The sequence below is a fragment of the Pristis pectinata genome, chromosome 2 (genome assembly GCF_009764475.1).
Source record: "Pristis pectinata isolate sPriPec2 chromosome 2, sPriPec2.1.pri, whole genome shotgun sequence".
Classification (NCBI taxonomy): Eukaryota; Metazoa; Chordata; class Chondrichthyes; order Rhinopristiformes; family Pristidae; genus Pristis; species Pristis pectinata.
This window is the reverse complement of record NC_067406.1, coordinates 74,812,953-74,829,801: the sequence shown is the minus strand read 5'-3', so window position 1 is coordinate 74,829,801 and position 16,849 is coordinate 74,812,953. Positions and strand designations below refer to the sequence as shown.

The 16,849-nt window shown below is 41.3% G+C and overlaps 1 protein-coding gene across 1 annotated transcript in view; it reads left to right on the top strand.

Moving 5' to 3' along the window:
• The window catches only part of stim2b (stromal interaction molecule 2b), a 126,007-nt gene that overhangs the window by 73,226 nt on the left and 35,932 nt on the right, over positions 1 to 16,849 (top strand). The window contains 1 exon segment of the mRNA XM_052040400.1: positions 13,768 to 13,882. Within this exon segment, the coding sequence (XP_051896360.1) occupies positions 13,768 to 13,882 (115 nt within the window).

The window sequence follows — 16,849 nt, the reverse complement described above, 5'->3', positions numbered from 1 at the left end:
TGGTGAGTGTTGCGTCATGATGAAGGGATTGAGTGGACTGGCACTGTATTCTCCAGAGTTTAGAAGAATGAGAAGAGGCCTCATGAAAACATCCAAAATTCTTAAAGGGCTTGATAGATTGGATGCACTCGGAGGCTGGTGAACCTTGGTATTCTCTATTCCAGAGAGCTGCGGAGGCTCAGTTGTTGTGTCTATTCAAAGCACAGATCAATAGATCTCTGGATAGTAATAGAATCAAGGGATAGTGCTGGAAAATGGCCCTGAGGTACAAGATCAGTTATGGTCTTGGTAAACAGTAGATCAGGCTTGAAGGGCCCGATGGCCTAGTGTTCCCATTTCTTAGCTTTTGCCTAAAAAGCAATGTGGTGGATTTCCACTGCATCCAAGACTAACTCATTGCTGTCTGTCAGATGGTATCACAAGACGTACACTAGATTTTCAATCAAAATAAGTGCTTTCAGGTGTGCCTACAAACTGGAAAAAGACCTTGGGCTTTGAGTGGTTGCTGTAGTTGTACAAACACAGCACTGAACATGGATTCTGTTCCTCTAAAATGACAGGTGTATGACTAGGACGCCCTCTTCCAGTTTCTGAAGGAATTTGTTTAAACTCACATTGATGTTCAGATGTTAAGGATATCCAGCAAAACTTTACTCAACTCATGGTCTCTGTAGGGAAGAACTGTGGGCCATCTTTGCTGGTACTGATAGCCAGTTTTGAAAAGAGAACTCCCAAATCAGATGATGCCTGACCTGCTGAGTGTTTCTAACATTTTCTGGTTTTGTCTCTGTGCACCACTACACTTTCGGAATGCTCACCCAGGCACTTTCCAGAGAGAGCGAGAGACTCTGTAAAAGAACCTTTAATAAACAATGAATTGTAAGCCTATTAAAAGAGTACCATGACGTACATAGGTTTTTCAGCAGTAAACGATATCCGTGGCCCAAATATCAAAGGCCCCTCCTCACTGAGAGCTAAGAACAGGGACAAACTCGTCAGGGACAGAGAAGCAGTCAGCACCTGCTGGATGGAACATTTTGAAGACTTCTTCATCTGTGACTATTACGTTGACTTGAGTACAACTGACTCCAACCCACAGAAACCATCGGTCCCAGCCTTGTCGCCACTCCTTAGCAACATGAACGTTGAGAAGGTCGTATCCCAACTTAAAAAATAACTAGCTCCTCCTGGCAGTGGGTGACGTTTCCTATCGAAGTCCTAAAACCCGGCAGTGAAGAACTTTGCCTACAATTCTGCGGCCTCGTCGCCCCCACCTGGGAAGTGGAGGATATTCCAGGGACCTTGGAGATGCCTTAATCATGACCATCTAAGGAAAGCAGGCAAGTCTGGCTGTGGTAAGTATAAAGAGATATCCCTGCTGTCTGCCACAGGGAAGTTGTCCCCAGGATCCTTCCCAATTGCCTCCTCCCAGTGGCTGAAGAGCTGTTCCTCAAATCACCATGTGGATTCCTTCCATCTTGAGGTATAATGTTCAACCTGTGACAATTACGCTCCAGAACTAGGTTTCCCAAGCATCAGTAGTTGTGCTACATTATGTAGATGACACCTGCGTTTGCATATGCTCGGAGGCCAAGCTCTAAGGTATCATCGACGCTTTCTCTGAAGCATACAAGAAGGTGGGCCTTGCGTTCAACGCCCAAAGATAAAGGTGCTCCGTCAACTTGCTCCTGCTGCACCTCGCTGCCCTTCAACACTAAAGGTTCATGGCAAGGCTCTGGAAAACGTGGTCCATGTTCCGTATCTTGGGATCCAACTTTCTACAAAGGCAGATGTTGATGATGAAATTCGCCATCACCGTCAATTTGCACATCACCAGCACAATCTTTGGTCACTTGAGGAAAAGGGTATGTAACGGTGATGATTTCCGACCTGGTACAAAGCTCTTGGTCTTATCAGGTAGTAGTGCAACTTGCCATCCCCTATGTTTCTCGAGACCTGGACGACCTACAGCAGACATCTCAAGTTACTGGATGAATGCTACCACTGCCTCCACAACGTCATCCAACTTCAGAGGAAGGATAAGTGAATCAACATTGGTGTCCTCTGCCAGGCTAACGTCCCCAACACTGAGGCCCTAGTTATACTCAGTAGGCTATGTTAGGCAGGCCATGACGTTTGCATACCCGACATCAGACTCCTGAAGCAGACACTATTTTGAGCTATATCATCTGAAGAGTTTACCAGATGGATAGAGAAAAAGATTCAATGATGTGGTCAGAGGCTCCTTGGAAAAATACCATAGCCTCATTGACTCCTGGGAACCTCTGGCCCAAGACTGCTCAAAATTGAGTGGGACCATTGGGGATAAGTGTTGAGAACCTCGGCTATGAATCAGGAGTACACAGGCCGCCCCTGTATGAGTGGCAGAAGGAGCGCACCACCTCACAAATGACCCATCCACCCATCTCCCGGCCCGTCTGCTCAAGTGCGCAGTTCCCGCATTGGCCTCATCAGGCACCCTAGAATCCACAAAACTGGAATGGGAACAAGATTCTTAGGGAGCACGAGCCGATCTGTGCGGAAGAGAATTGGAAAAAGTAAAATTCCAGCAACAGCTATGGATCGTGGCAACTAGAGTTTTGCCCGATTAAAAAAAAATTATCGGACCTAGGGGTTCTATTGAGGTTCTCACCAAGTCACAAAGATGGTATGGTTCTTGTGATTTTTCTTAACTTGAGTTATTGAGATGCACCTTAATTGATATGGGCAGGCACGGTAGTGTAGTGGTTAGCATAACACTATTACAGCGCCAGCGAACCAGGTTCAATTCAGGCCACTGTCTGTAAGGAGTTTCTATGTTCTCCCCGTGTCTGCGTGGGTTTCCTCCGGGTGCTCCGGTTTCCTCCCACATTCCAAAGGCGTACAGGTTAGGAAGTTGTGGGCATGCTATGTTGGCGCTGGAAGCGTGGTGACACTTGCGGGCTGCCCCCAGAACACTCTACACAAAAGATCATTTCATTGTGTGCTTCGATGTACATGTGACTAGTAAAGAAATCTTATCTTAGATGCAATAATTACACCCTCCAGCCACTGGCCTTGCAGTGCTAACTTAATTTTGCATTTCATAGCCTGTACTGCATAAAAATTCTTAACGCTTTAACCATCTCTGCTTTCAAATTGACGTATGTTTTGCCAAAATATTACATAAAAGTAAATATTGAATATATGACTTTTAAACAGTAACTAAAATAGATGTACACATTATCCAGATATGCCTCTCTTATCTGCTGTTGGATCAGTGTACATCTTCTGTTGTCACACTTGATTTGTATCAAGACTTTATGAACACAGTGTCGGAGGCAAAGTTGTTAGCACTCTTACATTGTCTTCCTAATAGATGTTGTAAGTCCAAGCCCTTCTCCAGGGATTTAGGCACAATAAGCTGAAATTGCAATGCAATACTGAGGGAGAGCTGTACTGTTGGTGGCACCACCTTTTGAGTTAAGTGTTAAACTTGGCCCTATCTGCTCTCTCATATGGATGTAAGATCCCATGCCATCTTTTTGAAGAAGAGTAGGGGAGTTATCTTGGGAGTGTCTTGGCCAATATTTACCCCTCAACCAACATTCCTGATGCAGATAATTGGGTTGGTCGTTAACACATTGTTATATATTAGAGCTTGCTGTGGGCAAGTAGTTTGCTCCTCTTCCTTCACTCATGTAACTACACTAGATAAATTTGATTGGGAGGAAAATTTCTAATGAAGTCCTGAAATGGCAAAGGACACTATAAATGCGATTATGTTTTTACTTTTACTTAATCATTAAATCAGAATCAGATTTATTATCACTGACTTAGATGAATTGAAATTTGTTGTTTTGTGGCAGCAGTACAGTGCGAAGACATAAAATTACTATCAATTACAAAACTAAATATATTGCCACAGTGTATTTTGCCACATTATATTGCCACAGTGACTACACTTCAGAAGTGTTTCATTGGTTGTACAATAATTCAGCATGTTCAGAGATTGTGGAAGGAGGAATAGAACTGCAAACTTCTTTCATTCATTCTCTCAACTTAGTCCTTTTTTCCCTTTTGGTTCCATTTGCTGTGGGTACAGTGGCACTTGTGAGATAGATGATTGTGGGTTCCACATTTATTGAGTTTCTAAGAAAACAAATGCAGTCCAACGGGATTAAATGTCTCCTATGTTCACAATAATAAATACTTTCTTCTGCAACAACCACACTGACCACTCTAGTTGTTTAGATTTCAGTAGAAAATCATATCCTCGGTCACAAAGTTTATTTTCTTATTATTGGTGGAATTCATTTGGAGCATTTAATACAAACTTGAATAAGTGACTGTCTGGGTGATGATGCAATTTGTAAATAGTATTAAAAAAAAGAACACTGGAAATGAGTTAACTCACTTCAAGAAGTTTCTTGATGAGGACTGGAATCACCATGGCAGAGAAGGTTATGGACCAAGTGCTGGTAAATGGGATTAGTATAGATGGGTACTTGACATGGACATGATAGGCCAAAGGGCCTGCTTTCATGTTGTATGGCTCTATAACACTTTCTAAAATTGGAAGGGAGCTGTAGAAAAAAATGTGCATTTGTAAGAAACATAAAATAATCATCAAAGGATCTGTCTGCTGTATGTTTTATCTAAAATGGTTTCTGACGGGAGCAATTGGTTCTGCAGAGTGGATGAGGTCAGAAGGAATTCTCCAAAAAGAGACTCACTTTACTCAGTAGAACTGATCTGTGTCAGATAGTTCCTGCTTCATGAGGCTGAATGCAATCATAGTCATGGGAGCAGAACCATCTCAGCCAGCCTCATTCTGAACTACAGTTTGCCAGTGTGAAGGTTTATAGCTTCCAAGACTGGGTATTAACAATTATAATCTCTGCATTTTCTTATCGTCTTATAAGGGAAGATATCTAGTGATTTAATCCTCTAATTGAATTTTTGTTTTAATAACACATTCTGAACAATTCTAATAATTTGACATCAGACAGCTCCCTTGAGTATGATTGCATTCAGCCTCATGAAGCAGGAACTATCTGACACAGAACAGTTCTACTGAGTAAAGTGAGTCTCTTTTTGGAGAATTCCTTCTGACCTCATCCATTCTGCAGAACCAATTGCTCCTGTCAGAAACAATTTTAGATAAAACATACAGCAGTGCCTGCAGATCTCCAGATTTTACTTCTGGATTCCAAATAGCAGGCAACTCCTCATAGTCATCGCTGATGTACCAATCAAATCTCCTCAGAATATATAGAGATGGGAAGGACATTAACCGACAGGCCTTCTCCGTAGAACAAAGGATTGACACTGCAGAGATTTCAGCAAAATATGTTGATTGCTTCGTAGCCAGAAGAGAGTTCAATTTGTTGATTTAGTCACTTGAAAGAATTCTGATTTGGGGAGAAAAGTTTTTTTTCTCTGTTGACATCTGTTTATTCTGCTAATTGAAGTACTCAGAAGTTCTGTCCTATATATTTGCCTTCAGTGTAAGGAGAACCTCAGGTCTGATAGCAGTCAGCTCATTTTCTTCCTTTCCCGATTGCTGTCGGTGAAATGCCTTTTATCTGCAATAATTTTACCCAGCTGTGTGTATCTGCACAATTGGGAGTTGGTGTGTTAATATAGCCTCCCACAAATACAGTGGGAACAAATGCATAAAGGCTGATGTTGGGTGAGCTAGTGTAAATCACATACAAAATTTCTAGTCATCAAATGAGTCATTTTCATGTATTTGTGTATTTTGCTTCATGCGTCAATGCCCTGGCAAAAATACCTGTGAGTACACTGGATACCATCCATTTATACAGTAGACTACACAGGAAACCTGTTACCTAAGATTCTCTTTTTGCAGTTTGTTTGACTGGCTTGCTACATGATATTAGACAATGAAGGGCTCAGACTGAGCTTTGTCAGTTCATTGCTTTATTGCAGTAACTGTTGGCAGTTTTAATATCTGTTTCCTGAGTATATGAGGAGTGATAAACAACACCTTTTGAGAGCATTTAAAAAATCTAGCAAAACAAGAACAGAAGTTCCAGCTATCGAGACAAAAGAAATAAGAAATAGAAGCAGGAGTGGGTTATTAAGCCCCTCATATCTGCTTCACCATTCAATAAGATTTTGTTTTTTTAACCTGAGTATCACCTTTCTACACTAACACTGACTCCTTTAAATCTCTAGTACTCAAAGCCTATCAGTTACCACCTTGAATGTATTGGGAGACAGGTCCTCCACGGTCTTCTTGTGTAGATTCACTTCCTTCCAAATGAAGAAATCCCTTTTCATCTCAGCCCTGAAATGACCAACCCCTTAATCTGGGAATGAGACCCCTGGTTCTAGACGCCCCAGCCAAGGGGAACATTGCTCCCCCATCCCTTTAAGCGACGTAAGAATTACAAACCTTTCTAGCCACTTCTGGGTGGTTACATGTCACTCTGAAAATTCGACTGGACACTTCCTGTTATTAGCCACCATTGTGACTGATGTGCTTTCCATGCCAGGGGCAGATGAGATCATGTTATTCTCTGTACAGCATTCCTTATGGAACTTTGCAAGGAGTGTGGACCATGTTATGTTGGGAACCCTGTCATGTGGCACCGCTGGGATAACATGGGATTCATGGCACAACGCTGAACTGGTAGGACTGGCAGCTAAAGAAAGTAGTTGCCTACACCCTTGGGTGGTTCCCCAACAACTCCCTCCCTCCCCACCCCCCTCAAACAGCTCCTAATTGAGGGATGAATGGGAGAATAATCTATGCACTAAAAATAAAATCACAGGGTGCTTGTGGAGGTGGGATGGGAGGAGGAAACAAAAGCTTGAAAAATGGAAAATGGGGAGCAGCAGTATTTTTTGGGGAGAGGCAGGGATAAATGCAAACCCCCAACACCACCACCATCATCCTGTTGCTCTTGATGTCCTTTATTTGACTATCTGCTTGCATCCTGTCCACACTGAGAAACCTACCAGTCCTTCCTCCCTAATTGTTTTGAATGTCTTCCCTGACTCCTCCATTCCCTGCAACTGGGTTCAGATGTCCCACCCCCTTGAAAAAGGGAATGGCCCCACATATTTGGCTACAACAGTGTGCAACTCCTGGCTGGTATTAAGTTCTGAGGTAGGACAGAATCTTTGTTCAGAGGGCCAGTGGTCGAAAGAGCTCCACCATTCTTGTGGGAGTACTGGAGTCTCCAGGCAATGATTCCAATAACGCCCTTGTAAAGAATGATTTTGATGCTTCCCTGAAGTCATGGTAATGTCTCTATTGAATCTGTGCACGGTGCATGAGTGAGGATGCCCTTGTGAGGCTAATGATCCTGATTTACCACGTTGGAATGCATTGAGTATTACATTCTCTTTATAGCTTGTGTCAAACTTTTACTAAGTATTTTGGAACTTCTAGTGCTATGTAGGCGATGGACTGATGTGGATGACATTACACCTTCTCTCTCTTTCTCCATCCCCTATAACCCCCTTTCACGTGCCGAGGGATGCTAGTCCTGCCCTTGTGAGTGGATGTGTGCATTCCCATTGAATTTGTTGCTGAGATGCAAACAGACTCTCGCTTTCCCTGTTATATAATTGTCTTTTTCTTTCTGGAGACTTGGTTTCTGCAGGCTCATTTAATTCCCTCCCACTGAACATTTGAATCTATTTTAGAGTCCCTTTCCTCCTCCACTGCTGGAAATAGCCAAACCTTGGAGGCACATGGTGAAATCAGAGCAGTTTTATAAACAAAATTAGAAGGCTTACGAGAATGATAATAATGTACATATACAAAAACACCATTTCCTTGGATTAAGTGTATTTACAGCAAGTTGTTGGTTTGGCTCCATTACTAGGACTCTTGGCTCTGAATCGGAAATTCAGGATTATAGTCTAGTAGTGCAGAATTTTGGAGGTATTACCATTCAGAGGGAATAAATTGAGGTCTTGTCTGGTACTTCAGGTGTATGGAAAAGATTCAACAGTACTGTTACAAGAGCAAGAATTCTCTTGTTTTCCTCATCAACATTCCTTTCTTAAAATAGCTGCAAGAAAATAGCTTGTGTGGTTTTTCATCTTATTGTAGGATCTCACAACAATTCTGCCTGTGTAAAGAATAATGCAGTTCAAAGAAATTGATTGTAACCAGGTCACTTTGAACATACCTGGGTGGTGTGACTGATTGTGATAAGGATGTCTTTAACAATTCCCTCAGGATATGGAATTATTGGAGTGCATCGCTGTTTAATAAGGTTTCAAATTCCTAAAGTGGAAGTACTTAAGGAAGTGCAATATAATGTTTTTGCACTAGAATTGAGATTGCAACTTTTTTAAAAAAACACAAGTCTCTATAGAAGCTGGCATTGAAAAAAATAAAATGTATCCCTCACTTGCAGAGACCATGGTATGGTAACTGCAGAAAATTAAAAGCATTACAACTTTAAAAGTTTATTTATACAGCACAGTAACAGGCCCTTCCAGCCCAATGAGCCCGCACCGCCCTATTACACCCACGTTAACCTACTAACCTGTACGTCTTTGGAATGTGGGAGGAAACCGGAGCACCCAGAGGAAACTCACGCAGTCATGGGGAGAACGTACAAACTCCATACAGACAGCGGTGGGAATTGAACCCCAATCACTGGCGCTGTAATAGCGTTATGCTAACCGCTATGCTACCGTGCCGCCCCTGTGCTGCTCTTCAGAGCTGTTGCATTTTGCAAAAGAACTGGGGCTTTGCTTAGCACTTAACAAATTATGTGTGACTCTAAAGCCACATGCTGACACTGGCTGACAAAAATGGCAATAGGGTCGATTTTGATATTTATGGACTTGAGACGTAAAGTATAGCCCCACCAGAGGTGACAAGGGCCCTCGTGAGTTTGATGCCAGACCTTCTTTAGATCAGGCCAATGAACTGGGGACATCAAGCAAACTGACTTTACACAGAGCACTACCACATCTCTGCCCCATGATAATAATTTCAAGCAGCATGTTGCAATGGTACAAATCATTGGTTAAACCACACTTGGAATATTGGTTGCCCAGCTGTAGGAAGAATGTTATTAAGTGGGGAAGGGGGCAGGAAAGGTTCATAAGGATGTTACTCGATCTGGAGGGCTTGAGTTAAGAGGAGAGGTTGGATAGGCTGGGAGTTTTTTCCCTGGAGTATAGGAGGCGGAGGGGTGACCTTGTAGAGGTGCATAAAATCATGAGGGGTGTGGATAGGGTGGATGGTCACAGTCTTTTACCCAGGGTAGGGGAGTCTAAAACTAGAGGATGTAAATTTAAGGTGAGAGGGGAATCATTTAAAAAGGGACCTGAGGGGCGACTTTGTCCACATAGAGGGTTGTGGGTATATGGAGCAAGCTGTAAGAGGAAGCTGTAGAGGTGGGTACAATTACAATGTTTAAAAGACATTTGGACAGGTTCATGGATAGAAAAGGTTTAGAGGGATGTGGGCAAAGCACAGGCAAATTGGACGAGCTTGGATAGACTTCTTGGTCAGCATGGACGAGTTGGGCTGAAGGGCCTGTTTCCGTGCTGCATAACTCTATGACTTGTATCTTTTCAGACCCTCCTTGGGTTACTTATCCAAAGAATTGATTCACATATACATGCCAACATTATTTCATGTTCTAGGACAGGTAGAGTCCCAAATGCCATGGCATTTGGGACTCTACCTGTCCTAGAACATGAAATAATTCTGAAAACATTGTAGTGTTCCTTCATACTCTAATTCTGTGTGATCCAGATCTCTTGCACCTGCCAAATACAGACACAAGACTCCGTTTTGCAGTATACCTAAGTCCTGCTGTACTTTATGCTGATTAGTAAACCTCAGTGGCTTCATGATATCATTTCACTAATTGATTATGTGAGGAAAGTCAATGTGTAGCCATTTCAGCTATGCGAATATTCTTGTATTTCACAAATTTATCCAAAGCTCCATCCAGGTATAAAGAAAGTGCAAACCACAGAAGGGTTATTAAAGTGCAGAAGTTGAATATGCAGAGGAGTTAATAGTTTAAGATTCAGAAGCCACAGGCTTCTAATAGCAAGCAGTGCAGTGGGATCTTGTGTACATCTGTTGCTTAATGTAATTGCCCTGGGTTGTATTAGCACAAGGGGATTTCGAGCACTTCGAACAGCGCATTCTTTGCCTTCATATCTTAGTTACCGTTTTAAAACCCACAAAGTAGAACGATCCCACTGTCAAAATATACCTTACAGTTAGTTATGATAATTATTAGAGTTTATTTAGCAATGCTGCAAAGCCACTTTGTGTCAGTGTCACAGTTGCAGTATGAATGCACCTTTATACAATGATATCATGAAACCACTGAGATTTACTTAATCAGCATAAAGTACAGCAGGACTTAGGTTCCCTTATACAATGAGATGGACTCTTGACCTCACGATCTACCTTGTTGTGACCTTGCATCTTATTGCACTGCACTTTCTCTGTAGCTGTGACACTTTGTACTGTTATTGTTTTTACCTGTACTACATCAATGCACTCTGTACTCACTCAATGTAACTGCACTGTGTAATGAATTGACCTGTACGATTGGGTTGTAAGACAAGTTTTTCACTGTACCTCGGTACAAGTGACAATAATAAACCAATACCAATACCTTTAAACCACTTGATTCACCTTAAGTTCTCCTGTCTGTACATTGTTCCAATCATCTGTATGGTTTACTCCCTTCCACTTCTGAAGGTAATAAATGCTGCATGGTTCCTCAAAAGCTGGTAGATCTCCATCCAGTACCATTAGTAAATAATCCAGTGGAGTGGCCTTGAAAATGAGTGTCAGCAACGGATTCAGCCTTGGGGTAATGCCACAACTGAACTGAAGCTCCTCATGCTTTGTCCATACTTCCATACTTTACATCCAGGCATCACTGGTTCATAGGAACGCTAAGTGATTTTTGTTATTCTTCTGCTAAACTTGGTGGACAGTTGTATCTGTAGATACCACAACTGTATCTGGTCTGACAAGGGGATAAGAGAACTTCAAGTGAAAGAAGTGGATTCTCAGGGACTGAGAACTACTCTAAACAGACTGGAAACTACCAAGGATATCCACCTGCTTAGTTCTATTCTCAGCCCTTACCCACTGAGCTGCTGTGGGCCATCATTAATGTTTATTTTTAATATACCTTCTCATGAAGATTGAAGTGAACAGAGTAGTTCTAATTCTAATTGAAGGCAGAGTATCAGAATCTGTTCAGGAGAAAATGTGATCTTGGTGTAAAATGGAAAATTTCAGTCTGAAAGAGGCACTGAAGGTTTTAGCAAATATTCTACATTGTAGGGACGCCTATTATTTTCCATACAGATTGGTATCGATCTTCCCTTCTGCCAAAGTACTTTGTTTTTAATATGGCAGTTTATATTATGTCACACATTGGAATAGAGCGTCTAGTGTTACTGTTCAAAAAAAAAACTGAACATTTTAAAAGATTCCATTCACAGTGTGGATCTGTGCATGTTCATACATGTGTGTGTGTGTGTGTGTGTGTGAGTGTGAGTGTTCAGTTGGTTGAAAACTTGTGCATTCCTAATTTTCTCATTGGTCTGTTTTTAAATTATTTTACTGAGTTTTACATGTGTGGGTTTTGCTGTTCCTCATTGGCCAGTTTTGAGCTGCTTCACAGATTTGGCCTATCCTATGAATCTTTATGTTTTTTTTTGTGTTTTGGTTTTGCTGTAGTTTCCTCCAGTTTAAAATGCATTTGCATGCTATTAGGCCTGGTCCATTTTCACCTACAATTTTCAGGATAGTTATAACCAGTAAGTCAGTGATATGCTGGCTGAACTGGCAAAAAAAATGGCAGATGAAATTACACAAAAAGAAGTGTTAAGTAATACATCTTGACAGAAGGAAGGCGGAGAGACAATATGGACCAAATGACACAGTCCTAAAGAGGAATAGAGGGACATGGCTGTACAAGTGCAGAAATCCATGAAAATGGTAGAACATCTTGAGGGAGTTGGGTATTAAAGGATAGAGGATTCTGGGATTCATTAACTAAAGGCACAGAGTTCCAAAGAAGGAAGGTCTTGTTGAACCTGTACTAGGCACTGTTTAGAGTGCAACTGGAGTAATACATTTAATTCTGGTTGCTACATGTAGAGAAGGATGTGAAGGTCCATCACATAGGGTCTGTATTCCTTGCAGTTTAGAAGAATGAGAGGTGAACTTAGTCAAGCATGCAGAATCCTAACAGGGCTTGACAGGGTAGGTTTTCACCAGGGGGAAAGTCACGAGAAAGGGGACATAGTTACAAAGTAAGCTGCTGGTTATTTGAAACTGAGGTGCATAGAAATGTCTTCTCTCAGAGGGTAGTGAATCTCTGGAATTGTCTCCCTCCGAGGGTAGTGGAGGCCAGATCATTGGATATATTTAAGATGGAGCTAGATAAATATTTGAAAGATTGAGGGTTATGGGGAATTGTCACAGAAGAAGAGTTGAGGCCAACATAGATCAGCCACAATCATATTGAACGGTGGGGCAGGCTTGATGGGCCTGGTAGGCTACTCCTTTTTTTTTGTGTTCCCGTGTCCTTGAAGGGGTGCAGAAAAAAAAACTACTGGAATGGTTTTTGAGATATTGGATTTTAGCTGTATGGTTAAACTGTTGTTATTTTTGGAGTTGCCTTGATGGAGGTGTGTGAGATTATGCCAGGATTAGATGGGGTAAGTAGAGGGAGATGAGTCCCATAAATGGATGGTTCAAGGACCAGGGGACAAAGATTTAAAATTTTGGACAGAAGATACAAGTTGGATTTGAGGGAAACTTAGAGAATGGATAGGAATGGGAATTCACTGCTGATAGGGTCAACCAGTGTCTTCAAAAGGAAAATAATCAGGCATTTGAGAGAAAATACTTTTTAAGGCTGTGGATAAAGAACAGCGGATTGGATTGACAGTATTACTCTGCTTATAAACTCAATGGGCCAAGTAGATTCCGGTCCTCTAACAGTTCCATGATTCAATGTAATAAGAAAACAAAATACCAAAAATTACTAATGTATTCATAGTTTAATTTTTATAAAAAAAAGTACATGAAGGAACAACAGTAATCTTGCTCCCCCACTGGATGACCCTGTGGCAGGGGAGGCAGATAGGTTGATGGCAGAATTTTCAGTAAACGCAACAGTGTGAGGTGAAACTAAATGTAAATCAGACTTGATGTATTTAAACTTAATCTGGTTTTGTCTTAAAAACAATGATTAGAGTATCAATCGTTTTGCCCTGCTGCTTGAACTCAGAATCCTCCCTTATGTTATAGTAATAAGAACTACATACTCATTCCAGATAATGCTTGACCTGTATATCACATTATCTTTTAAGCAATTTTCTGTATTTGTTTTAATTTATTAGTTCATTCAAAAACACTTGAGTTGTCATTATAAGATCTTGGCTGTTGCTTAGGAGTTTTCAATCCTTCCTACCCCTCCATCGCCCTTCTTGCCCCAACCATCTGCAAATGTAACTACTTTGCATAAAGGCTGCAAATATAGTCGCTTATGGATATTAAAATTTTATAAACAAATGCTTATATTTACATAGTAATGGTACAGATCCATTGGGCATTTTCCTCATTTTAGCTGGAATTCTCTTCAAACCCAGCACCGTCCTTCCTTCAGCTAATCATTTCTCCGTACTTCACCTGAGCATGAACAAATAAAGCGCCCAGAACAAATTGTTTTTTGGCCCCATATTATCTGCTTTAAAGCCTCTCTTTGTTCTTGTTTTGTTTTCCTGCAGTTCATCAAAGAAGATATGAAAGACAAAGATCCTACCAGTAAAGGCATTACATTCCATAAGGAAGATAAACACATCACTGTGAGAGATCTGTGGAACCACTGGAAAAGCTCACAAGGTGAGGCACTTTGGTGGCCAAAGGGGAATATCTCTCTTAAAAGATTCTATTAAATTAGTAACATTTGTTGACAGTTGTAGACAGCACAGCAAACCAAATGGCAAAGTGACTTGGGTTCGATATCCAAAGTGCACTGAGAAAGTACAGTTATGACCAAAGCAAGTTTATTATGTTCAAGGACAGGAACATTTCAAACACTTCATCTTTTTGATGCTACCACATGGCAACTGTCTTGCTGAGTACTTAACATTAAAATTAACTCTGTTTGATATCAGCAAGTGGAGCTTTCATTATGCATAGTTTTGTCCAGTTTGAGGGCCACCAGTATAATACTTGCCTGCTCACTGTATGTGCTCTGGACAATTTTTAAGCTATTTGTAGCACAGTCTCCCTGTTAGATGCCATCTAATCCTGCACTAGAACTATCCAGACGTCTCTCTGATGGATTTTAGCCAGAGAGGTAAATGTGATACCAAATGGTTTCCAACTAAACATGGTGAGGATTGACATTTGTTGTCCTCAATTTTGATTGCTGAATTAAATGAGAGGGAGTTATAATCATCGTAGCATTTCCAGCCATCCATTCCGTTGACGTTAGGACCATTCACCAATACAATTGACCTTTGTGTGGACTAGCACAGTAGCTCTTGTCAGATACTGTATCTATATTAACTGGTTTTGAGTTCCACACTGACTGTAATAGAGCTCTTGCCAGAATATCTAAAAGCAAAAACATATTATAATGGGAGCTTTGTACAACAAATTTAGGATGGTTTCTATCTACTCTGACCTCATTTCTGCTAAATTAAAAAAAAGTCTAATTGTTTAGCAAATTGGGTAACATTTAAGAATTAAATTATTATGGCAAACGTGCCATTGTTTTGAAGACACTTTTTAAAATAAGAATGAACCAATATATTTAGAAAGGCAATTACTTTGTTCAAGATGGCTTTGCATTGTATAGAAATGCCAGTGCATTCTAAAGGATGTGCTGGAATGGTGTTAATGTCGTGGAGCAATGACTGTGTCATTCATAGCCCACCACACCAAAACTCAAAACAGACTTGAAAATGTGCCATCCACCACTCCTCTCCAAAGACTGGGTTTGGCATTTCATCCGAAGAGATTCAGAGCAAAGTAGGGGGTGGGTTGGGTGCAGAGAGGCTGTCGTGTTCCCAGTAATGGGGGGCCCTTGCAGATGTTGGTGTAGATCATAGAGTCTGATGTAGACAGAGGAGGCTGCATACTTGCAAGCAGAGATCAGGATGTCGAACATGAACCTGTGGGGAGGAAGGGGGTGTTGGTTGGCTGCAAAGGTTGAGGAGATTTGTGATGGGGCTGCTATGGTTGGGAGATCACTGTTGGGATATCTTTGCTGGGAGCACCTAGTGCAAAGGTAGCTGGTGACAAGAGGATTTGGGTAAGTTTCTCATTCACCATCAGGTCTCCCAGATCTCCCATACATCCTGCCCATATTTCATTATACATTCCCACTGGGATATATCAATCGCCATTATTCAGCCACTCAGCTACCTACAACATGCCCCAGTAGGAATGTATAAACATGTATGTGCAGAATGTGTAGCTTTAAATGGGGACTGAATTGTGCCTAGCATGATCTGGACCAAGCTCCGCATTACATCCAGGTTTGTGCCTGGATTACATAGTCCAGGATGAGCAGTAAGACGCATCTGTCTCTCCACAGTATATCACCACGAAATCTCTCTCTGCTTATTAAGAACGTGTTAAAGAAAACTTAATAGTTTAAAACATGAAAATCGAGCAAGTAAGAAAAAACTAAACTTCGTTTTTCTACCCACTAGTTTTTTATTACCTACTTGATTTTCATGTTTTAAACTATTAAGTTTTTTAACATGTTCTTAATATTATTTTGTAAATTTTTAAAATTATTTAAAGCAAATTTCTATGAAGGCCACTACCCTTTACCACCTGACTCTGGGATGGGGAGACTTAAGGTAGTTTTACCCATACACCTGTACTGTGTTCGGATGGGCATGGGGTGATAACAAGGGCTGAATCCAGGTGGCAGGTCAGTTCAGTGTGATTCAGCTCAGAATAACTTCCTATTTCCACTTCTCACGTTTGGGCTGAGACCCTTCATCAGGACAGTCCCAGTGAAGAATCTTGGCCCGAAATGTTGACTGTTCATTTCCCTCCATAGATGCTGCCTGACCTGCTGAGTTCCTCTAGCATTTTGTATGTGTTGCTTCTGTATATTACTCATGTGTAATTTCACTTTCCTGACAGTAGTGGGATGCATCACTTCCATCCAGTTTCGGGTATGTTTACAGACTGGCACATTTGTGTTGAGAACATAAGGAATGGGAATAGGAGTAGGCCATTCAGCCACTCAAGTCTTCTCCATCATTCAAGAAGATCATGGCCAATTTTCCACCTCAACACCATATTCTTGTCCTGTTAGCATATCTTATGATTCTAATATCTGTGATAAATGGAGACAATGGAATTTGTAATCAGAAGAATAAGTCTGGGTAATGAATGCACCTGCATGATAATATTAATTTAATGTTTAATATGGTTGGCTGTTTTGCATTTTCCCCCATGTGTTAGTTTGTTGGGATGGTACTTGATGGTTTAATTGTGCCCAAGATTGGACAAAGCCACACACACACACCAGGGAAGTTACTGGATTGATTTGCGTTGTGGTAATTCATCTCAGCCAGTGCAGTTCTGGGAATGCTTAAACTAATTTAAACCAGTTTTTCTCATTCACTCTCGATTACTGCTCAGTGGCCCTCATAAGCAGTTGAGCATGTATAAACAGATGAAGGCAGGATTGGGTTTGGTTGTATGACCCAATCATCTCCCTACTACCACCCACTGCCCACCAACCCCCCCCCCCCCCCACCAACCTGTGATCAAATTACCTGCTGTTATTGTTTGGATTCCCACAGGAAGAATAAGACACAAGGTGGTCTAACTCTC